The sequence below is a fragment of the Bos indicus x Bos taurus genome, chromosome 15, assembly GCF_003369695.1.
Source record: "Bos indicus x Bos taurus breed Angus x Brahman F1 hybrid chromosome 15, Bos_hybrid_MaternalHap_v2.0, whole genome shotgun sequence".
NCBI classification, from domain to species: domain Eukaryota; kingdom Metazoa; phylum Chordata; class Mammalia; order Artiodactyla; family Bovidae; genus Bos; species Bos indicus x Bos taurus.
The window spans coordinates 41,477,093-41,501,288 of NC_040090.1; the positions used below are offsets into that span (position 1 = coordinate 41,477,093).

The window sequence follows — 24,196 nt, forward strand, 5'->3', positions numbered from 1 at the left end:
AACATCCGCTGGATCATGGAAAAAGCAAGAGAGTTCCAGAAAAACATCTATTTCTGCTTTATTGACAAGCCAAAGCCTTTGACTGTGTGGATCACCACACACTGGAAAATCCTTCAAGAGATGGGAATACCAGACCACCTGACCTGCTTCTTGAGAAACCTGTATGCAGGTCAGGAAGCAACAGTTAGAACTGGACATGGAACAACAGACTGGTTCCAAATAGGAAAAGGAGTACGTCAAGGCTGTATATTGTCACCCTGCTTATTTAACTTCTATGCAGAGTACATCATGAGAAACGCTGGGCTGGAAGAAGCACAAGCTGGAATCAAGATTACCAGGAGAAATATCAATAACCTCAGATATGCAGATGATACCACCCTTATGGCAGAAAGTGAAGAGGAACTAAAGAGCCTCTTGATGAAAGTGAAAGAGGAGAGTGAAAAAGTTGGCTTAAAGCTCAACCTTCAGAAAACTAAGATCATGGCATCTGGTCCCATCACTTCATGGCAAATAGATGGGGAAACAGTGGAAACAGCAGCTGACTTTATTTTTCTGGGCTTCAAAATCACTGCAGATGGTGACTGCAGCCATGAAATTAAAAGGTGCTTACTCCTTGGAAGGAAGGCTATGACCAACCTAGATAGCATATTGAAAAGCAGAGGTATTACTTTGTCAACAAAGGTCTGTCTAGTCAAGCCTATGATTTTTCCAGTAGTCATGTATGGATGTGAGAGTTGGACTATAAAGAAAGCTGAGTGCCGAAGAATTGATGCTTTTGAACTGTGGTTGTTGGAGAAGACTCTTGAGAGTCCCTTGGACTGCAAGGAGATCCAACCAGTCCATCCTAAAGGAGATCAGTCCTGGGTGTTCATTGGAAGAATTGATGTTGAAGTTGAAACTCTAATACCTTGGCCACCTGATATGAAGAGCTGACTCATTGGAAAAGACCCTGATGCTGGGAAAGACTGAGGGCTGGAGGAGAAGTGGATGACAGAGGATGAGATGGTTGGATAGTATCACCGACTCAATGGACATGAGTTTGGTGGACTCTGGGAGTTGGTGATGGACAGGGAGGCCTGGCATGCTGCAGTTCATGAGGTTGCAAAGAGTTGGACACGACTGAGAGACTGAACTGAACTATACATAATCCATGGAATTCTCCAGGCCAGAATACTGGAGTGAGTAGCCATTCCCTTCTCCAGGGGATCTTCCCAACCCAGGCATCAAACCTAGGTCTCCCGCATTGTAGGCAGATTTTTTTACCCACTGAACCACCAGAAAAGCCCCAAGATTCTTGAGAGTTTAAATACTAAAGGAAGAAATGAAAAATATAAATATTTATCAGCTACCTGAGGATATGAAGATAAGCATCTAGAAAAGAAGCAGCACACATGAGGTCTCCCCTGGAAAGCTAGCAGTTCCTCATGGGAGAGGACAGCCACATGTAGAATACAACAGCATGCAATTAGCTCCCAGGTTTGAGGGAACATGGCTTTAAAGACTTCAGAGCGAGAAGTCTGCATGCTAGATGGCTAGAGAATTAATTCCCGGAAGAAGTGACAGGGCAGGTGAACTTTGAGAAGAATGGAGGTTTGCATCTGCAGAAGGGAAAAGGGTGGGCATTTTAGGTAGCAGTACAAGTAACAGAACAGGACAGTGATGAGCAAGGACCCTCAGCTCTTAAGCCAGAGAGGGTAAGACGTGAACTAGGTATATCTGACTTAAGAGCCCCTTTATTAACTAATATACTTATGATTATCAGAATTCCTCATTCCTTGAACTTCTAAATTCCTAACCTGGAAAATTCTGATTATTCTCTTATGTTAAACTCATACCCAGAGATTAAATAAAATCAAGACGTACATTAGGATTTTAGTTCTAAAATGTATTAAACAACTTATGTTTATATCACTCATGTAAAATGATCAGATTCCTATGTGTCATTAAAGGAGAAATTTTAAATTTTACCTTAAAAGAGAAATAAAAGAGGCAAATAAAAAGATTTTCTCTGATGAAAATAATTTTCCTAAACTGTGAAATTAACCCCAAAATTATCAGGAAACAAGAAGAGACCAATACAAACTTTCACACTAAATATGGCTTTGATTTCTTTAAAAGACGTAATTTAGAGCAGTTTAAATGACCAACTATCTCATATATTTATAAGCCCAAAGTGTTATGTGTATGTCCGTTGAGCTCACAAAGGTTTCAGTACAAAAAATGTAAGTACCAGATATCTAGTTTTAAAAATATACTGGCTTACAAATACAAATGTAATTTATTTACAGTAATATGACAGAAGGTTGAGAAATTCTGCTGTTTTTTACTTTTCTTCAAAATGAACACAGCTATTCCTGTTGATTCGTTGTTTATTGAATTTTATAGGCTTTTTGCTTTTCATGTGGTAAACAATCTTTATGACCAAGATAATAAACCACATGATTCTAGGTAAGCACGGGATTATACAACTGTGAGAGTTTGAAGATAATACAGTTCATATATCTGAATCCCACTGTCTGACAAAGTGCACAGCATATAGTACATACTCATCAAATGACAACTGAATAATTTCAGATGAGGAAGGAATTCTAGTGACCATGTATCCCCATGTTTCTCAATCCTCAGTTCAGTCGCTCAGTTGTGTCTGACTCTTTGCAACCCCATGAATCACAGCAAGCCAGGCCTCCCTGTCCATCACCAACTCCCGGAGTTCACTCAGACTCATGTCCGTTGAGTCAGTGATGCCATCCAGCCATCTCATCCTCTGTCGTCCCCTTTTCCTCCTGCCCCCAATCCCTCCCAGCATCAGAGTCTTTTCCAATGAGTCAACTCTTTGCATGAGGTGGCCAAAGTACTGGAGTTTCAGCTTGAGCATCATTCCTTCCAAAGAACACCCAGGGCTGATCTCCTTTAGAATGGACTGGTTGGATCTCCTTGCAGTCCAAGGGACTCTCAAGAGTCTTCTCCAACACCACAGTTCAAAAGTATCAATTCTTTGGCGCACATCCATACATGACCACAGGAAAAACCATAGCCTTGACTAGATGGACCTTTGTGGACAAAGTAATGTCTCTGCTTTTGAATATGCTATCTAGGTTGCTCATAACTTTCCTTCTAAGGAGTAAGTGTCTTTTAGTTTCATGGCTGCAGTCACCATCTGCAGTGATTTTGGAGCCCCCAAAAATAAAGTCTGACACTGTTTCCCCATCTATTTGCCATGAAGTGATGGGACTGGATGCCATGATCTTCATTTTCTGAATGTTGAGCTTTAAGCCATCTCAATCCTCAGTATGTATCAAAACTATATAGATATCTGGGTCTCCCCCTTTCTAGCAGCCTATTACAAATTCCAATTTAGTTGTTTGAGAGTTAGACCCAGAATTTTTTTTTTAAAGCTTCCCAGATAATTCAAATACGCAGTCAAGGCTGAGAACCACTGGATTATCACCAAACGAATCCGATCCCCTCATTTTATAAAAGGGGAAATTGAAACTTGGATCAGGGGACTTACTTAAGATATCCAGATTGGTCAACAGTGACTGAAACCTGGGCTTTTTGATCTAGAGTCCAATAATTTCACCCAAAACCTTATATGCTTGTCAACTAGAATAGTTTACACAGAGACTACAGTGATTTAAAAAAGATAATTCAGATTTGATAGTGTCTGCGATTCTTTCTAACGCAGAAGACTGTGGACAGTTGTGGAAAACAGAAGTTGATAGAGTTTAGTGAGCAGAAGAGCGTTCCGCTAAGAGAGGAAAGGATTAGTTGAAACGGAATCAGAGAAGTGGCTGGGGTTAGTTAAGTTAGTGCCGTACAGCCCTGTAATACTTAGCACACCTCCGTCTCACAAAGGGGATCCTGAATCTGGAAAACCTCAGCCTTAACAGTTTACTGCAGCATTCAGAAGGTGGGGAGATCAGCAGGGGATGCCACTAGCATCTGGTACTCTGAATACCCTGAAATCACAAAATGCTACTTCATGAAATTATTATAGTTTCTATGGATGAACCATAGTTTGCTGTTTAGAAGATATCCTTGGTTCTTTAAATAAGAATCCAAATTATCATTAGGTTTGACAGACAGTATTCTAAAAAAAAATACGTGTGTGGCAAAAGGCTTACTTTGATTTTGAACTGACCTGCAAATCACTGCACACAGATGGAAGCAAAGCCTCACACAGATATCCCTGTTCTGATGACATAATATGAGCCTTACCTAGTTGATCATGGGGAGTCCCTCTGAACAGAATTCTGTATGTGGTAAGGAACAAGGCTCCTTCTGCTGGCAGAAGCTGAGGGCCTCCAAGAAGGCCTCCAGTGGCTTCTTCTCTTCCATCAGGATCCAGTAGGACTCGAAGGCCTTCACAAACAATTTCTTCTCCTGGCAGTAAAGCAGGTCTAAGAATCTTGGGCTAACAACAGACAAAGTTATTTTAGACACAATTCTAGAGAGATTCCCAACCCTTACAGTAAGGTTCCCTTGTCAGTTACAGATCTAAAAATGTGAATCAGACTTCTCATGTAGCCAAAATGAGTAAACAGATTTGAGAAGAGTCAGAAATGATGTTTCTGCATCCAAATGTAAAAAGACTCTCTGCAGCATTACTTATTCACAGTAAAATTGCTGGAAATTACTAAACCAGTTGAGATACCTATTCAACGGAACATTTTGCAACCGTCAAAAAGAATGGCATGGATCTAGATACATAAACACAGAAAGATGCCAGAATACATTGTTAAGTAGAAAGAGTTACCAACCAGTATGTACATTATGATTTCCTTTTAGTATATGAACCAAACTGTTAAAGCTGGTACTGTCATAGATAAGGGTAGAGGTCAGGGTGAGGAGAATCATGGGAGACTTTCATTTTGTACAATGTGTGCTCCTTTAATGCTTCAGTTTTATACAAAAGCGTCGTTAGTTTGCAAACTGAAAAAACATATTTTAAAAAATGGACACGACTTATTAGCCTTTAATAAATATTAAGACAAAAAAAACCGGCCAAGTTATGACCATTTACCTATCTTGGGAAATAAGGAAGCACATGATACACTCCCTTCAAGAGTTTAGTGCTAGAAAAAAAAAGTCCATCTCTCCTGAAGCTCTAATACACTTATTTTCTTTTACTGAGCAATAAAAACTATACAAATCCGGACAATTCTCTTTGTTGGCTTGAGGAAGCTCAGAGCTAAAATGTAAAGCCAAAGTATAATGATCACTGTGTCTCAGATTTCTGATAGACTCATCTTTCCTTTCCATCTGGCTTTTGATTTCTCCTTTGAATTTATTTTTAATAGTTCTGTTACATAGGTAAGAGGGTCCTAAACCCTAGTTCCACAGACTGGTGCCAGACTAACTGCAAAATAATCACCTGGGATACTTATTAAAGTACAGATTCCCAGGCCAAGTCCCAGGGTACTCCAATTCAGGAGGCTGGGCTGAGATTCAGGCCTCTCAATTTTTAATAGACTTCCCAGATGTTTGTGATGTATGCTTGTAATGCATACAGATTGAGGAACCTGGTGATTTTATAGTAATTGCCTTAAGTCATTTTTTGGGGGAAGGGGGCAGAACATAAAACCTTGGCTTGGGCTTAGAAGTTAGAATGTTCACAATTTATGCCCTGCCTATAAAAGTAGACTCAACAAGAGATTATTATTGCTCCTTTGTTGATCTCCTATTCTGCTTCACCATCCTTTTTATGAGGATCTACATGTAAACTCCTCTCAAAGTTTAATGTATCATTAAAACTAGAGCTGGTCTGTAGAATGTTAGAAGGTACTTTCTGTGGCACAACAATCTACTGTTGCTGTTTTTAGGAGGTTTTACTTACTCCCTCAAAGCATGCAGTCCGGAATAATTACCTTCTGTATAGGTGGAAGTCTTCTACTCTCTCGATGCACTGCTTCTAGGGTTTCAATGTGCATAGCTACAATTCCTGGGATGAGTCAGAGAATTCAAAATAAAAGAGTACCAAACAAGCAGAATTAAAACAAATTCTGGATATTTTGGAATTGAAAACTAATCAGAGTTTGGTGGTTCTTCAAAAAGCTAAACACAGAATTATCATATGACCCAGCAATTCCACTCCTAGGTATATACCCCCAAAGACTGAAAATAAAACTCAGACACTTGTGTATGAATATTCATAGCAGTACTATTTACAAGAGCCAGAAAGTCACAACAATTCAAGTGTCCATCAACAGATGAATGGATAAAGAAAATATGGTATATCCATATAATAGAGTATTATTCAGTCATAAAAGGAATGAAGTCACAATACCTGCTACAACGTGGAAAAACCTTGAAAACACTATGCTAAAGGAAGTAAGTCAGACACAAAAAGACAAGTATTATATGATTTTATTTATATGCATTATCTATAATAGGCAAATTCATAGAGATAAAAGGAATTAAGAGGCAACCAAGGGCCAGAGCGGAGAACGGAGAGCTACTGCTTAACGGGTACAGACTGTCTGTACGGGGTGATGGAAAAGCTTTGGTAATAGACAATTGGTAGTAGTTGTACAGCATTGTGAATATAATTTATGCCACTGAATTTTACATTTAAGAAAGTTTAAAATGGCAAATTTTATGAAGTATATTTTATACAATTTAAAGCTATTTAAAAAACAAATCGAAACAAAAATAAACAGCATGACTAAGCTACTTGGAAGCCAAGTGCTATGCTGGAAAATGACCCATAAGAATAATCCTTATTCAGTTATTTCTAATATTCCAGTTCTCTGATGTCTGCAAAGTGATTACCTGGTATCATGCAGTGCAGGCTCTTGATATGATCCTGAGTAACTCCACTCTCCGTACAAACTTTGTCAATAAATCGGGTAATGAAACGCACAACAGAATTGGCAATGTCATTATTCTCTGAATCTTCAAACCCACTTTCTGTATCATAGCTCTCAGCTACACTTCCTGCAATACTAAGAAAGTCAAGGGAAGAAATCATGCTCAGTACTCAAATTTAACAAATGACTAGTATATCACAGTGACTTTCCACAGCAGTTTAAACTTGCTCAAAGGGATGTGTACTCAAGCAGAAACCCCACTGAACTCCACGGCTCCTCTATAAGTGACAGTGGCGAAACACGATGTTTCGCCTACACTTGGAAGCTACCGTCAGGCATTGTCCTTTGGACCCAACTTAGGTGCCTTAGTCACTCACTATGTAAATCAGATTGTAGAAAATGTCATGAAAGAAACAAAGGCATGTATGCCTGTGGCGGATTCATTTCGATATATGGCAGAACCAATACAATATTGTAAAGTTTAAAAATAAAATAAAATCAAAGTACCTTAAAAAAAAAAAGAAAATGATGGATGTGCTATTTAAGACAGGAAGTCAGCAAGGTCTCTCTGGGTAGGTGACATCAGAGCAGAACACTAAATGAAGGGATTCTTGTGACTATTTCGGAGAGTATCCCAGATTGTGGGTATAACAAGTACAGAGGCCCTGAGGCAGTATCATGCTTTGAATGTTAAACAGGGAGACCAGTTTGGTTGATAGAAGAGTGTAAGAAATAAAGTCTGAGCAGCAGCCAGGGGCCAGATCCTGTTAGGCCTTATGGTCTATGGGTTTTATTTTCAGTGGTACAGGAAGTATTTAGGGTTGAGATAGTGTTAGTCGCTCAGTCGTGTCCGACTCTGTGACCCCATGAACTGAAGCCTGCCAAACTCCTCTGTCCGTGGGATTTCCCACGCTAGGATACTGGAGTGGGAAGCCATTCCCTTCTCCAGGGGATCTTTGTGACCCAGGGATCAAACCTGGGTCTCCTGCACTGTAGGCAGTTTCTTTACCATCTGAGCCACTAGGGAAAGTGTTAGAACAAGGAATGGTTGGGGACACGATTACAGGCAAATGCAAGGGGTAAGATGAGGAAAAGGCGGGCCAAGAAACAAATAATCACTTTAATCAGAGTCCATTAGTACTTTCCCACAGTGCTTTCTGCAAGTTGCTGTGGCAGAAAGTAACTGAAAGGGCTAGATCAGTAATGCGCGAGACATTTAAAAAGTCAGAGGTCATAAAAGAGAAGAGGGTATGGGAGGTATTTAAGAATAGTTGGATGTAGTCAACGTCTTTAATAGAGAAAAGCTGAGCAAGTCTGAAGGTGAGGACAATGGTTAATTTTTGAAATGTGTATAGCACCATTTACCCCAAATACTTCGTATGTTTTGCTAAACCAAGAAGGACAGGGTGTCTGTGTGTGCCCACATTTCGGTACCTGTTTGTGACGATGCTGTTGCTCCCACTCTCCCAATCTCCTGGGGCTGACGCTCTTAGGAGCTTGTTTTTACTTGAATCCAGTGGAACCAGCAGATTGACCATGAGGTTTGCAAAGTGAATGGCCTGACTAAAGACAGTGCTTTCCTCACGCTGCACCAGCTCCTGCTGAGTCGATTTGCTCAGAGTGGGCCAAAGGCGTAGCTGCTCAGCTGCCAGGTCCATCGCTGTCTTCTCCTGATATTGGTCATCAGGAAGTTTATCCTAAAAACCAAACCAAACCAAAACAAAATCAAAATCTGTCACTTCACACAAGCTTCAAAAAACATGGAAGATGTTTTAATAGTTCATCTATTAAATACCTATGTCAGTAAAAGTGGAAATACATTTAAAAAATATAACAAGAACACGAAACTTAGTCTTTCTTTTTTCTGAGCTCCAACAGGCCTTGAATGGAGCCATGTAACAAATCCAAGGAGACAGCAGCAAAGCACTGAGATACACACTTCTCACTGCTAACATTTCACTGCATTTATTGATACTTATCTCTGGCTCTATCACCTTCAAGTCGCCAGTTACAACAAATTATTGACCTGAAATACCTGTAAATGCTCTGGTCAAACATGCCAGTAGCATTTTCTAATACTCCGCTATGTTTCTTTTCTTCTGCTCTCTGGTTGAAAAAGACAGAATGACCCAAGTCACAAAAAAGTAGAGCTAGATTTCCTTGTAAATGTGGGAGTCAAACATTATCATTAAATGGGTATACAGGTGTCCCTGGGATTTTTAAGAGGGGTTTCCCATAGGCTGAAGAGTTAAACAATAGCAGTAACCCACACCTGCATAGTACTTTACAGCTTATGAAGAGCTGGTATATCTATAGTCTTACTCATATCTAACCTGGGGCTCCAAGACACACTTTTACAGAATAGAGGACATAGAAGCAATGACATGTATTTGCCTTATGAATGTTTTGGAGATACACCAATGTTGTGCCAAGTTACCAGTCACGTCAGACACTTTGCAACCCCGTGAACTGTAGCCCAGCAGGCTCCCCTGTCCATGGGATTTCCCAGGCAAGAATACTGGAGTGGGTTGCCATTTCCTTCTCCAGGGGATCTTCCTGACCCAGGGATTGAACCTGTGTCTCTCACATCCCCTGCACTGGCAGGCAGGTTCTTTATCGCTAGCACCGCCTGGGTCCCCTCATACCCATGTCAGCACTGTATTTTCTTTAAAAATTATCAAAAGCACCTTACGAGGCCAATCATCTCTACAACATGACCTCAAGCTAATACTCTTTGGATGTGGCCCAAGTTACTCCTTTACCCAAGTGCATCTGGTGTTTTTGAGTTTTAATTTAAGAAAATAATTAAAACTAATTGTATAGTAATAATTTGGAATATCTGATAGATGTCAGATAGTACCATTTGTTATTAAAAGCTTCTGTTCTTATCATATTCATGAGTAGACCAATAATATAGTTAAAATTATTTGAGGCATAGAAATGTATGAATATCAGGCAGTTTCAGTTAGCTATCTAGGTTCATTTATCTCACACAGTATAAGGAAAATTTAAAATGCAGGAAAGGATCAGCAGTGATGTATTAGCCCAGCATGTGGAAAAATTACTCAATAAAAAAGGTAAAAAAGCCCCAACAAATTACTCCAAAAAATTACTCTTAAAGTGAATCAACACTGGTAATCAGCCCTTCATGCTGCTCTAAGTTCAGTTAATAAGGACAGTAATTTCTAACTTTTATGATTTAGTATGTGCCAGGAACTCTTCAATGCCCTACACTTGTATTAGACATTAAAAGCTTACAATAATCATGTCTGCTCATTTTACTAATGAAGAAATAAGACACAGAAAACTAAAGTGAACTGCCTAAGATCAGACAGCTAGTGTATGACATTTCAAAATTTCAATTAACTTTAATTTGGGCTTCCTAGGCAGCACTAGTGGCAAAGAACCCGTCTGCCACTACAGGAAACATAAGAGATGCAGGTTTGACCCCTGGGTTGGGAAGATCCCCTGGAGGAGGGCATGGCAACCCACTCCAGTATTCTTGCCTGGAGAATCCCCTGGACAGAGGAGGCTGGTGGGCTATAGTCCACAGAGTTGCAAAGAGTCGGACGCGACTGAAGTGACATAGCACGCAACTTTAATTGGACATTTCTTCAAGAAGTTAATTGCACAGAGACATCTGCCTAGGTATTTTAGGTTGACTTGTTTCAACTTCCTATAAATGTTTCCAGGGAATTCTTATTAAAATATAATAAAACAATTCAAGTGCTACAGAACTGTAGTAAGAAGTTATTATGGGAAAAAAAAAACATCAGGAATCAATAGAAGAAAGATGCTCACCAGGGGGCTTCCTAAAGTAAACCCCAAATACACTGCTGCTGCTGCTAAGTCGCTTCAGTCGTGTCCGACCCTGTGCGACCCCACAGATGGCAGCCCACCAGGCTCCCCCGTCCCTGGGATTCTCCAGGCAAGAACACTGGAGTGGGTTGCCATTTCCTTCTCCAATGCATGAAAGTGAAAAGTAAAAGTGAAGTCGCTCAGTCGTGTCCGACTCTTAGCGACCTCATGGACTGCATCCTACCAGGCTTCTCTGTCCATAGGATTTTCCAGCCAAGAGTACTGGAGTGGGTTGCCATTGCCTTCTCCAAAAATACACTGGTAGGAAGTGGCTAGATAATACCTGACTGAACTTCCCTCGAAGCCAGGACCCTAGCCCCACACAAATACATTTCTTTATCTTACCTTTTGCTTCAGATGCAGGGCATGATTGTCCTCCTTGGCCGAGAGATACAGGGAGCGAACCTGTTCCTGCACCGCATTATAAAAGGTTGTCTCCCAAAACTGCTGATTCGTCCAAATGGGGTGGTCCTGTACACAGGTGTAAGCAAACTGGCTGACTCCAGGGGCCAGTTTCTGTGAGAACACATAGTATATATCACCATGGAGCTGACGGGGTCAGGACAGTTCAGAAGGTTACAGAGGCCACAGATAATCGTGAATGTGATCAAAGGATTTATCTAAACACATCTTATGGCAATACAAGCTTAGCAATCAGCAACGTACACATTTTTAACTGGCAACTATGGGCTTGCTATCAAATCCTTTAAAGGTCTCTGTCATTTTATCTCTTAAAAGGGACATTTTAAAATCAAAAGTATTATACGAATTAGAGAATATATGAAACGTACCTAAACACTGTACTGTGCATATAGCAGGAAATGTAGAGTTGGGTAGTTATTACAATTAGGACATATAATAAAATCCATCACAACCTAAATCTAAAATTCCAGATAGTTCAGAATTTTTTCTACTTGGTATTAGAGTACATTTTGGTGGGGTTAGGAGGGCACTAACTGAAATGCGAGTGAGCCTACAGCTTGGCCTTACACACAGAATGAGGGCGTATCATGAATTTCCCACCTGCTCATTCTAAGCCTTTCCCTCCTTACGAAGGCTGCTGCCTGGCTCACACACTCGCCAGCAGGGCTGCCACGGTATTTTCTGGTAACCAAGTCTGGGTGTGGGAAGGTCCTCTAAAACCAAACCTTCCTTCCCAGGACTCCCTGCTGGGCTTCTAAGTAAGAGTAAACCTTACTCTATGATTAACAACAGCGGGAAAGAAAACTAACTCTGCAGTCACTTGAAGCACTTCATAAATATACATCTCATTTAATACTGAAAATCTTGTAAGATGCATGTTGTTATTGCCAAATTAAAGAAGAGGACACAGAAGTTCAAACAGGTTTAACTGAGTGATTGCCCAAGGCCATATAGCAATTACGTAAGTGGTAGAACTAGGTTTCAAGCCCAAAGTTTGTTTCCAAATCCCCTGCCCTTTTTATTGTAACAAATTATCTTGAAAAGAAACTGAAAGCAAAAAAAAAAAAAAAAGAAAAGAAACTGAAAGCAAATCATATATAAATTGAATAACGGTTAGTACAATTCTTGGTTATTTTAATCTTTTATTTTAGGTTTCATTTCCCAGAGTAATATTCTGCCTTTTTTTTTTAATTAATTTATTTTTTAAATTTTATTTTATTTTTAAACTTTACATAATTGTATTAGTTGAAACCTCTGATATGACCTGACTCACCTTTCCACAGCTGTTGCTTTCATTTCTCAAAGTTAAAAATGTCTCAAAAAAATTTAAATCTATTATTTCTCAGCAAATACTTGATAATGGTCTCATTAGACAACTTTTCAGTCCATTTTATTCTTTAGAATTGAATTAATTTTTTCTCTATCAGTAAAACTAAAGTTTCTGATAATGTAAGTTTTCTTTTGAAGCAATTAATAAGTGAATTCTTTTCTGCTGAAATATTGAACACTGAAGATCACTGTTAAAGTTACATACATAACAGTTATGTAGCAGAGTTCTTTCTTTTCTTAGGGACACATAACAAATGTATAAGGTACCTGGTCAAAAATTATATGCTCAATACATACAAACTTCCTTCTTGGTCTAGAGCAGAGTAAATCTTCAACTGGAATAAATCATGCATACCATGAAATGTACTGCTGCTGCTGCTGCTAAGTCACTTCAGTCGTGTCCGACTCTGTGCGACCCCATAGACGGCCGCCCACCAGGATCCCCCGTCCCTGGGATTCTCCAGGCAAGAACACTGGAGTGGGTTGCCATTTCCTTCTCCAATGCATGAAAGTGAAAAGTGAAAGTGAAGTTGCCCAGTTGTGTCTGACTCAGCGACCCCATGGACTGCAGCCCACCAGGCTCCTCCGTCCATGGGATTTTCCAGGCAAGAGTACTGGAGTGGGGTGCCATCGCCTTCTCCGATGAAATGTACTGTAGTACTTAAATAATTGGAAGTGGGGTGGCTGTGATTTTTGCCTATTAGAGTCTGTGTACTTCTGAATCTCATGTGTAAGTCCCTTTCAAGGTAGGCCTATGTACTGTTGTTGGGGTGATCATCTATTAACTCTTACAGGCAGCCATAAGCTAGAACTGACCATGAAGCAAAGGTCAGGAAATCCTTAAGGGGAAGTTGCATGAGGATTGCTCATTCAAAACACAGCTACTCTCTACCTGTACAAAAAAGATCTTCATGACCCAGATAATCAGGATGGTGTGATCACTCACCTAGAGCCAGACATGCTGGAATGTGAAGTCAAGTGGGTCTTAGAAAGCATCACTACGAACAAAGCTAGTGGAGGTGATGGAATTCCAGTTGAGCTATTTCAAATCCTGAAAGATGATGCTGTGAAAGTGCTACACTCAATATGCCAGCAAATTTGGAAAACTCAGCAGTGGCCACAGGACTGGAAAAGGTCAGTTTTCATCCCAATCCGAAAGAAAGGCAATGCCAAAGAATGCTCAAACTACCTCACAATTGCACTCATCTCACACGCTAGTAAAGTAATGCTCAAAATTCTCCAAGCCAGGTTTCAGCAATACATGAACTGTGAACTTCCAGATGTTCAAGCTTGTTTTAGAAAAGGCAGAGGAACCAGAGATCAAATTGTTAACATCCACTGGATCACTGAAAAAGCAAGAGAGTTCCAGAAAAACATCTATTTCTGCTTTATTGACTATGCCAAAGCCTTTGACTGTGTGGATCACAATAAACTATGGAAAATTCTGAAAGAGATGGGAATACCAGACCACTTGACCTGCCTCTTGAGAAACCTATATGCAGGTCAGGAAGCAACAGTTAGAACTGGACATGGAACACCAGACTGGTTCCAAATAGGAAAAGGAGTACGTCAAGGCTGTATATTGTCACCCTGCTTATTTAACGTCTATGCAGAGTACATCATGAGAAACACGGGGCTGGAAGAAGCACAAGCTGGAATCAATATTGTTGGGAGAAATATCAATAACCTCAGATATGCAGATGACACCACCCTTATGGCAGAAAGTGAAGAGGAACTAAAAAGCCTCTTGATGAAAGTGAGAGAGGAGAGTGAAAAAGTTGGCTTAAAGCTCAACATTCAAAAAATGAAGATCATGGCATCTGGTCCCATCACTTCATGGGAAATAGATGGGGAAACAGTGGAAACAGTGTCAGACTTTATATTTGGGGGCTCCAAAATCACTGCAGATGGTGACTGCAGCCATGAAATAAAAAGACGCTTACTCCTTGGAAGGAAAGTTATGACCAAGCTAGATAGCGTATTAAAAAGCAGAGACATTACTTTGTCCACAAAGGTCCATCTAGCCAAGGCTATGGTTTTTCCAGTGGTCATGTATGGGCGTGAGAGTTGGACTGTGAAGAAAGCTGAGCACAGAAGAATTGATGCTTTGGAACTGCGGTGTTGGAGAAGACTCTTGAGAGTCCCTTGGACTGCAAGGAGATCCAACCGGTCCATCCTAAAGGAGATCAGTCCTGGGTGTTCATTGGAAGGACTAATGCTGAAGCTAAAACTCCAATACTTTGGCCACCTCATGCAAAGAGTTGACTCACTGGAAAAGACCTTGATGCAGGGAGGAATTGGGGGCAGGAGAAGTGGACGACAGAGGATGAGATGGCTGGATGGCATCACTGACTTGATGCACATGAGTTTGGGTAAACTCCGGGAGTTGGTGATGGACAGGGAGGCCTGGCATGCTGCGATTCATGGGGTTGCAAAGAGTCAGACACAACTGAGCGACTGAACTGAACTGAACTCTCTACCTATGGGAAATCAGGGATAAAATGTGTGTGGTTCTGTGAATATGCAAACAGAAGTGTCAGACTCTGAGTCACATACTCCTTCTACACTCTGCTTAAGGATACTTGGGATGTAGGTTGCACTTCAATTTTTTTTTTTTGCCCCAACCACTCTAAGGATTAACAGTGACCTCAGTGGCAATACACATACCTATTATGAAAGAGATTTTAAAGGCATAAAATTTAAACAAGGTACAAGCGTGACTTTCCCATGAGTATAGTCAGGCAGCACCATTTCTTATGAACACAATATAACAACAGATTCTAACATTTTGGAGTTTTGAAATTATATTAACATAGATGAGCTCAGAAAAACCGAGCTCTTAATAAATCCTTATCAGTTTCTTACATAAAGTTCTTTACGATCATCAATACAGTAAAAAATTTATTATAATAAATCTCTTACTACAACTTGACAGAGCTCTATAGGAATTGGAGAGTATAATGAAGCCCTGCCTTCTTGTAGCATTTTTCTCACTGTTGATGCATATTCACTTTACTTGGCACATTATCAGTTATTATCTTCCTATTTATTCAAAAACTAAAAGTGACTACATAAAAACTTCTCATAAGTGTTTTCAATAAAAGTGGACTGCATATGTTCCAAGGAAGAAAAATGGTGTGAAACAGTAGCCCAAAGTGTCAGAACCCACTGCTAGTTTACTGGATGAGAATGACAGGAAGGTGAAGGGATTATAGGATACGTGCTTTTTGGTAGCAAGTCAGTCACAAATGGTGCTGGCATCTGATAAATGTATAAGAAATTATTAATTCCCAAGTACTTAAAACGTAATTTTTCTAAACATGAAATTTGCTTCTTTTCTTTGTGGTTTCCTGCTATGTCTTCTCAAGCGAAAGAAAGGAGCACTGAGACCTTTGATGTTTGAATGGGCAAGATCATTGCACTGATGGGCAGGTATGTTCTGAGGACCAGCAGAGGGCAGTAGCACCTTATTCTGTCTAAATTCCATGCTGCTGCTGCTGCTGCTGCTAAGTCGCTTCAGTCGTGTCCTACTCTGTGGACCCCATAGATGGAAGCCCACCAGGCTCCCCGTCCCTGGGATTCTCCAGGCAAGAACACTGGAGTGAGTTGCCATTTCCTTCTCCAATGCAAGAAAGTGAAGAGTGAACGTGAAGTTGCTCAGTCGTGTCCAACTCTTAGCAACCCCATGGACTGCAGTCTACCAGGCTCCTCTCCATGGGATTTTCCAGGCAAAAGTACTGGAGTGGGTTGCCATTGCCTTCTCCGTGAGGGATTTTTAAATAGGAATTGAAAAAAATGGAGCTCTACAGCCTGACTGGGCTAGAAAGTTGGGTGGAAGAAGAATACTGCACGTCCTCACTGTACATTTGAGAGATCTCATAAAGCAAGTGGATTTTCCCAAGGTCACATAGCAAGATATGTGGAAGAGAAGGGAATAGAGACAAGGTTTTCCATTATTTTATGTCATTTCTGTACAATACAAAAATTAAGATACTCCACCAAACAAAACTATAATTATCTAGAGAAAGATACAATAATACTGCTCAGGGATTCAGATTCACTATATCCTGTGATAGCAGTTTTAGTAAACAAGAAAATAAGCACCTGTGGAGAAAACTATCTCATGATTCTAATCACTTCTTTGTTTGAAAAAAAGGCTTTCCTAAGACAATTTCTCAAATTGGCCCAGATGCCAGCTTCATGACCTTTTATTTTACATACAGATGAGACTCAATCCATACTGAAGGTCTGAGGGTAATGGTGGTGGTAAGGAATACTGTTGTCAAATACTGATATCTTTCTTCCTCTTCAAATCTGGCAACAATATTTACTTTACATTTCATAATTCTTATGATTTTATCCTAAAGAAACAGTTGATATTTTGCTATGTAATTTCATGAGATGTTTAAAAATGTGTTGACTTCCTTATCTAGGAAAAAAAAACAGCTCTGAAGGTACCAGATTAAGCAATGCCATTCATGTTTTCACAGAGCATTCAAAGGAAACCCAGCATGGGACAGGATATGGAGAATAAACTTCATGGGGCTTACCAACCAGCAGGCTAGATTCAAATCCAAATAGATGGATACAAATCCTCTCAGACGAATTGGTCAAGGGAAGGTTAAGATATCAGTATGAGAGGCCAGTCTAAGGCCTGTCTGGCTAGATATGTTTGCTCTCCAGGCCCAAGCTCAGAGGGAAACCAGATTCCAGGAGAAAAAGTGCCTAGGAAGATTGAGTCCATAAATATTAATAGTCTTTAATAATTAGAATACAAAGAGTCACTGTTTAAATTGTTGGGTATTTCTTATCCAGTTCTGGACACTGGAATACAAGAGTACCTCACTGCGCAATTCAGGGCTGGTGCCAGTCAGTTCTTTTATGATTCTACACTGGCTTAATGAAGCCCACATATTAAGTCACTTCTGAATGTATTCTGATGAACTTTGGAAATGCCTAGTCTTGACAGACTTTAAAAGGAAGACAGAAATGGGAAAAATGTGTATCTAAAACCTGTATTTATCAACTCTTAGCCACATCTTAACACATTTGCTTTTGTGCATTATTTTTTTAACAAGAGACATACAACATTATAGATTTGATTGAAACCCTTCACCCCATTTCTCTATCTGAAAGGCAACAATGATCCTGAATTATTTTTCATTCCCATTTATGTTTTTATACCTGTTTGTATCCATAAAGAATATACAGGATTACATTGCAGGTTTCATCTTATTCCTTACTAATCTTTTTCAAAATATACAGTTTATATTTCATTGATTTATATAATATTAAACTATATAATTAATTGGGACAAAATATCTGGCTCTTTATATACATACAACTCAGAAGGGACAGACAGCGGCCTACAAGAGATAAGTATTTGGAATATCGTGTTCATTTGTCAGTGGGGTTTACAGAAAGGTGAGTAATCAAATAATTAAAAGGATGTAATGTGAGAATCTACTATACTTTTTCCTTGATACTGAGCAGTGCAAGTAACTTTAAATGCATAACCATCTAAACCTCTCCTGGACTCCTTAGGAGATCCAAACACACAATTTCTACACAAGAAATATATTCATTCACAGCACTGCCCAGTATTCATTTGATGTGCCATTGTCAGTAGCTGGAATGACAGGGTTGAAGTCCTTAAACCATGTATCTTTTTAATGATTCTCTGTATTAAGATGCTTAGCAAATACTGACATACTGAGAGAGAAGATGAATCAATTTCTTTCCTTTGTTGTCCAAAATTTAGTAGAAATCAAATATGGTGTTGTCAAGTCCTTTGTCTGGGTTTAGTATTCCTAAAAACACAAAAAAGGATGCAAATCCCTGCTTCTTTTTGGTAGGTTTTGAAACTTAATATAGGCAGTATCATATTGTGTCTTATTTTGCCACTTGGCTTTTTACATATTATGTTGCTAGACTTATTAAGGTAATAAATAATAATTATTATAACTAACTTGTTCTGGTGGTTTCTCACTATATATATTTATGAAATGACTTAGTCCTTAGAGTAATTTTATAATCTACTGTGTGTGTGTTCTATCTTTCCCACCCAGGGATCGAACCTGCATCTCCTGTGTCTCCTGCATTGCAGGCGGATTCTTCACTGCTTCACCGGGGAAGCCCCACAATCCCCTGAGATAAATACTATTATTACCCCTGTTTTAAAAGGGAAGAAACTGAGGCACAGAGAAGTTAAGTAATTTGTCCAAGAGAATATTGCCAGGAAATACTGGGACCAGAGCTGGGATTCAAACTCAGGTAGTTTAGCTAGAGAATTTAATTTCTTATTCATTGCACAACTTACTGTATGGAATTCCACTGTATGAATATATAGCATTTCCTTGTTCCTGTTAATGGATATTTGTATTGTTTCTACCTTTTAGCTATTAGAAACAGTGGTTCATATCAACTTTTAGCTTTGATGAATAATTTCAGTACTATTTATTTATTTATTTAATTTTATTTTATTTTTAAACTTTACATAATTGTATTAAATTTAATAGTGCCTGGAACTGAGAGAATTCTCAGATATATTCCCATTGTTATTTGTACCAATAAACATTTTTGGGTTACTGCACACTGGTTATTTTTCTAATGAGGAATTACTTCACAAAGACTTTCTACAAACCTACTGTTTGAAAACTCAATAATTCTTTAATATAAAATATCTAGTCAGTGTTTAAAATAACTTTTAAATGTTAAAAAAGTTTTCCTTTGATTTTTCCTTGTTTTTTATTTTTACTTTTTTTTTTTTTAGAATCAGTTTGTCTGACTCAGGAAGGACTCAAACAAGGTCTACATACATACATTCTACATACATTCATTTTTCATTCATTCATATATATATGAGGTAGGTTTTAACCTTTAGATCTCTCTACCACCTGTCTGTCCACCTCTCCCCCCACCCATCTGCAATCTATTTTTTGAAGAAACTGGATCATTTGTCCAACAGAGTTTCCATCTGTCTAGTGGTTGTTGACTGCATCCCAATGATCTCATGTGAAATATTCTTTTGTCCTCTACATTTCCTACAAATTGGTAGCTGGATCTAGAAGCATGATCCGAGTAAGGCTTCACTGTTTGGCAGCAATATTTCACAGATACCAGTATAAGAGGCCCATCTGGTTGTTTCTCTTTTTGCAGTCTTAAAGGCCACTGACAGTCAACGCCTGGATTCATTAATCATTAGGAGCAATAAAATACTGATATTCTCATTCTACCATTACTTTCTCACTTATTGTTGTTATTGTTCAGTTGCTAAGTTGTGTCTGACTCTTTGTGACCCCGTGAACTGCTGCATCCCAGGCTCCTCAGTCCTTCATTATCTCCTGGAGTTTGCTCAAATTCATGTCTATAGAGTAGGTAAAGCTATCTAACCCTCTCATCTTCTTGTTGCCCCCTTCTCCTTTTTGCCTCCAATTTTCCCCAGCTTCAGGGTCTTTTCCAAGGAGTCAGCCTTTCACCTTAGGTGGCCAAGGGATAGGAGCTTCAGCTTCAGCATCAGTCCTTCCAATGAATATTGGAGTTGATTTCCTTTAGGATTGAGTGGTTTGATTTCCTTGCTGTCCAAGGGACTCTCAAAAGTCTACTCCAGTACAACAGTTCAAAAGCATCAGTTCTTTAGCACTCAGTGTTCTTTCTGGTCCAAGTGCCACATCTGAACATGACTACTGGAAAAACCATAGCTTTGACTGCATGGTCTTTTGTCAATGTCTCTGCTTTTTAATACGTATGTAGGTTTATTATAGCTTTCCTTCCAAGCAGCAAGTCTTCTAATTTCAAGGCTCCAGTCATCATCTGCAGTGATTTTGGAGCCTAAGAAAACAAAAAAAATTTCCCACTGCTTCAACTTTTTCCCCTTCTGTTTGACATGAAGTGATGGGACCAGACGCCATGATCTTAATTTTTTCATGGTGAGTTTCAAGCCAGCTTTTTCACTCTCTTGTTTCACCCTCATCTAGAGGCTGTTTAGTTCCTCTTTGCTTTCTGCCGTTAGAGTGGTATCATCTGCATATCTGAAGTTGCTGATATTTTTCCTGGCAATCTTGATTCCAGCTTGTGATTCATCCAGCCTGGCATTCTGCATGATGTACTCTGCATATAAGTTAAATAAGCAGGGTGACAATATACAGCCTTCTCATACTCCCTTCCCAATTTTGAACCAGTCAGTTGTTCCATGTCTGGTTCTAACTGTTGCCTTTTGACCTGCATACAGGTTTCTCAGAAGACAGGTAAGATGGGTTGGTATTCCTCTCTCTTTGAGAATTTGCCACAGATCGTTGTTATCCACACAAAGGCTTTAGCTTAGTCAATGAACAGAAGTAGTTGTTTTTCTGGAATTCTCTTGCTTTTTTCTATGATCCAATGGATGTTGGCAATTTATCTCTGGTTTCTCTGCCTTTTCTAAACCCAGCTTGTACATCTGGAAGTTCTCGGTTCATGTACTGCTGAAGCCTAGCTTGAAGGACTTTGAGCATAGTTTTACTAGCGTGTGAAATGAGCACAACTGTACGGTAGTTTGAACATTTGTTGGCACTTCCCTCTAGCTTCTCTTTAGATCATATAAATCTTCCTCACTTATTAGCTAGGATATTTATATAAAGAAAAACTTCCCCTCATCAACTGTTTGGAGACTCAAACATATAGTCTATATTAGAAAGTAGGATAAATATATGATTTTATCTCTTCATTTTTCAGTTTTAAAAACAATGACTTGTTTCTTTAGAAGCTATTATAGATGAACAGTTTAATTTTTCTTTTCCTATTGAAATTTTTTGAAACTGCAGATTTTAAAACATATTTATAACTATGCTTAGACCTGTGGATCTTGTGGACTGATGCATCTAATAATGTGGTTTGTAACAGCACTGTAACCCAGGAGGATAAAGGGCCTAACTGGGAGAATATAATCAGCAAAAAGACTAGCAGATCTGTATCCAGGTATCTCCTCTGGGGTCTATGTGCCAAAGGAGCGAGAGAAGAAAGGTGTGAGTGAGTACTGGCACAGGAAATGGAGGAATTTGGTGAGTCACAGTTCTCACGAGGTGTACTTGCAAATGGCCCAAAACGCAACAAAAATGTTTATTTTAGCATTATCCTTAATAGCTATACCCGCCCCCCCTTCCAAAGTTCACAATTTTAATGTTTAACTATAGAGAAGAAAGGTCAGGCAAATGATGCTACCTTATTAACACAAAAAATATTATGCTACAATTGAAGTGGTTAATACGATGATGTGCTTATGAGTGAAGTGCTTATATTTAAAAAAAACAAGCCAATTATGCTATGATTACATCTGCAAGTACATAAAAACTAGGAGGAAAAGGCAAAATGAAAATGAAGTAAAGATAATAGAATTTTGAATAATTTCTTTTCTTTCTTCAAAAAGAATTTTTAAGAGATTTTTAAATTAAATGGCAGATTGAATATTCTTTTGTTCCCTGAACTCCATTGAAATAGCAAAGAAAAAAAAACTGTTAAAAATATACAAGAACAAAGAGAATGAGAGAGGAGACAATACCAGATAAACGATGTTAATAAGATTTTAGAAGTCATAAAATGGATTTAATAACAAATAACAAATTTGGAGAAGGACATGGCAACCTACTCCAGTGTTCTTGCCTGGAGAATCCCAGGGACGGCAGAGCCTGGTGGGCTGCCGTCTATGGGGTTGCACAGAGTCAGACACGATTGAAGCGACTTAGCAGTAGCAGCAGCAACAAATCTGAAGATCAGATAAAGTTGAAACCCCTTACTACATAGAGAAGGAAAGCCCTTTTCACACTTTAAAAGAACAAATTTTTATAGTACATGAATTATATCTCAATTTACAAATGAAACAACCCCAGTGTATATCAAATGATGAATAAAATGTGGTATATGTGTACAATGTAATACATAGCAATTAAAAAAATATGAGGTACTGATAATGTTATACCATGGATGAAACTTGAAAATGTTATGCTAAGTGAAAGAAGCCAGTTATGAAAGATTACATATTTCATGGCTTCATTCATATGAAAATCCAGAACAGGCACATCCACAGAGATGGAAAGTAGGTTTGCTGTGGCCTAGGGCCCAGGGGATAGGGGGAAATGGGCAGTGGCAGCTAATGGGTACGGTGTTTCTTTTCATAGTAATATAAATGTTTTACAATGGATTGTGGTGAAAGAGAATTTACTAAGCCACCGAAATGTATACTCTGAATGAGTGAACTGTTGTGGCATGTGAATTATATCTCAATAAAACATTTTTAAAAGGCTGCTAAGAGAAACCGGGCAAGGACACATGGAAACTCCATCTCACCAGCGTTTGGTAAACGTCAAAACACTCTAAAAGCTGACCGTACAAAATGGGCGAAAGAAGACGTGGCACACTGACACGCGTCCAAAGGACGCTGGAGTGGCTCTGTTAATACACGCTGATTTCAAAGCAGAGAACACCACCGCAGAGAAAGAAGGTCATTTCACGATGGTAAAGGGCCAATTAATCAAGAAGACATAAAACCTCAAAGTGTTTATGTACAAGTAAGATAGCTTCAAAATATAAGAATGAAATCTGATAGAAATGCAAGGAGAAATAAATACACAATTATAGTTGGAGATTTCAATATCTCTAAGTAATTAACAAGTGTAAGCAGAAAATCAGCAAGGATATAATAGACTTGAATAACATTAACAACTAACTTGACTGACAGCATGACAGCAAAATAACCACACGTGTCAAGTGAATACAGAACATTTATCAAGAAAATCTCTCTGGCAATAAGTTATAACATACTTAAGGGATTCAGATTATACAAACTATATTCTCTGACCAAAATGGAATTAAATTAGAAACCAATAATAGAAAAGTATCTAGAAAACTAAATGACTCACCGATCAAAGAGGAAATAAAAGGGGAAATTAGAAAATACTTTGCACGAAATGAAAACACAACATATCAGAATTTGTGATATGCCACTAAAGCAATAATAGTTTGGGAGGGATTTTATAGCAATAAATGTCTGTATTGGAAAAGAATGGTCTCAAATCAATGACCTTAGCTTACACTTAGATTATACGAGAAGCAAATTAAGATCGAAACAAATAGAAGAAGGGAATTAATAAAGATTAAAGCAGTAATCAATGAAACATAAAACAGAAAACCAATAAAGAAAACCAATCAAACCAAAAGCTGATTCTCTGGTAAGATTAATAACATTGACAAATCTCTAGTCAGACTGATTAGGAAAAAAAAAGATAAAATTACTACTATCAAGAATGAGTAGCACTGCCTGGATGGGAGGGGAGTTTGGGGTAGAATGGATACATGTATCTGTATGGCTGAACCCCTTCACTGTTCACCTGAAACTATCACATTGTTTGTCAATCAACTATATCGCAATATAAAACAAAAAGTTAAAGAATAAGTAGCATCATTAGAAATTCTACAGAAATTAAAAGGATAATAAAGAAACACTATGAAGAACTTTATGTTATTGACAACTTAGACAAAATGAACAGATTCCTTGAAAAATACAAAGTACCAAACCTCAATCAAGAGGAAACAGGTAGGAGACTTCCCTGCTGGTCCAGTGGATAAGGCTCTGTGCTCCCAGGGCAGAGAACCTGGGTTGGATCCCTGGTCAGGGAACTAGATCCCACATGTTGCAACTAAGACCTGGTCAAACTAAGTAAATAAGCATATACTTTTTTTAAAAAAGAGGAAGCAGATAACCTGAATAGGCCCATATCCATCACAGAAATCGAAACTTCAGTAAA

The 24,196-nt window shown here is 38.8% G+C and overlaps 1 protein-coding gene across 4 annotated transcripts in view; it reads right to left on the minus strand.

Annotated features, from left to right (window-relative positions):
• SBF2 (SET binding factor 2) overlaps nucleotides 1-24,196 on the minus strand; it is a 496,673-nt gene that overhangs the window by 69,845 nt on the left and 402,632 nt on the right. For all 4 annotated transcript variants that reach the window (XM_027563255.1, XM_027563254.1, XM_027563253.1 and 1 more), the window contains exons 18-22: nucleotides 11,013-11,183; nucleotides 8,244-8,506; nucleotides 6,772-6,944; nucleotides 5,868-5,941; nucleotides 4,219-4,414 (exon numbers count right to left, since the gene is read on the minus strand). In XM_027563255.1, the coding sequence (XP_027419056.1) occupies nucleotides 4,219-4,414; nucleotides 5,868-5,941; nucleotides 6,772-6,944; nucleotides 8,244-8,506; nucleotides 11,013-11,183 (877 nt within the window). The remainder of the gene's footprint in view (nucleotides 1-4,218; nucleotides 4,415-5,867; nucleotides 5,942-6,771; nucleotides 6,945-8,243; nucleotides 8,507-11,012; nucleotides 11,184-24,196) is intronic.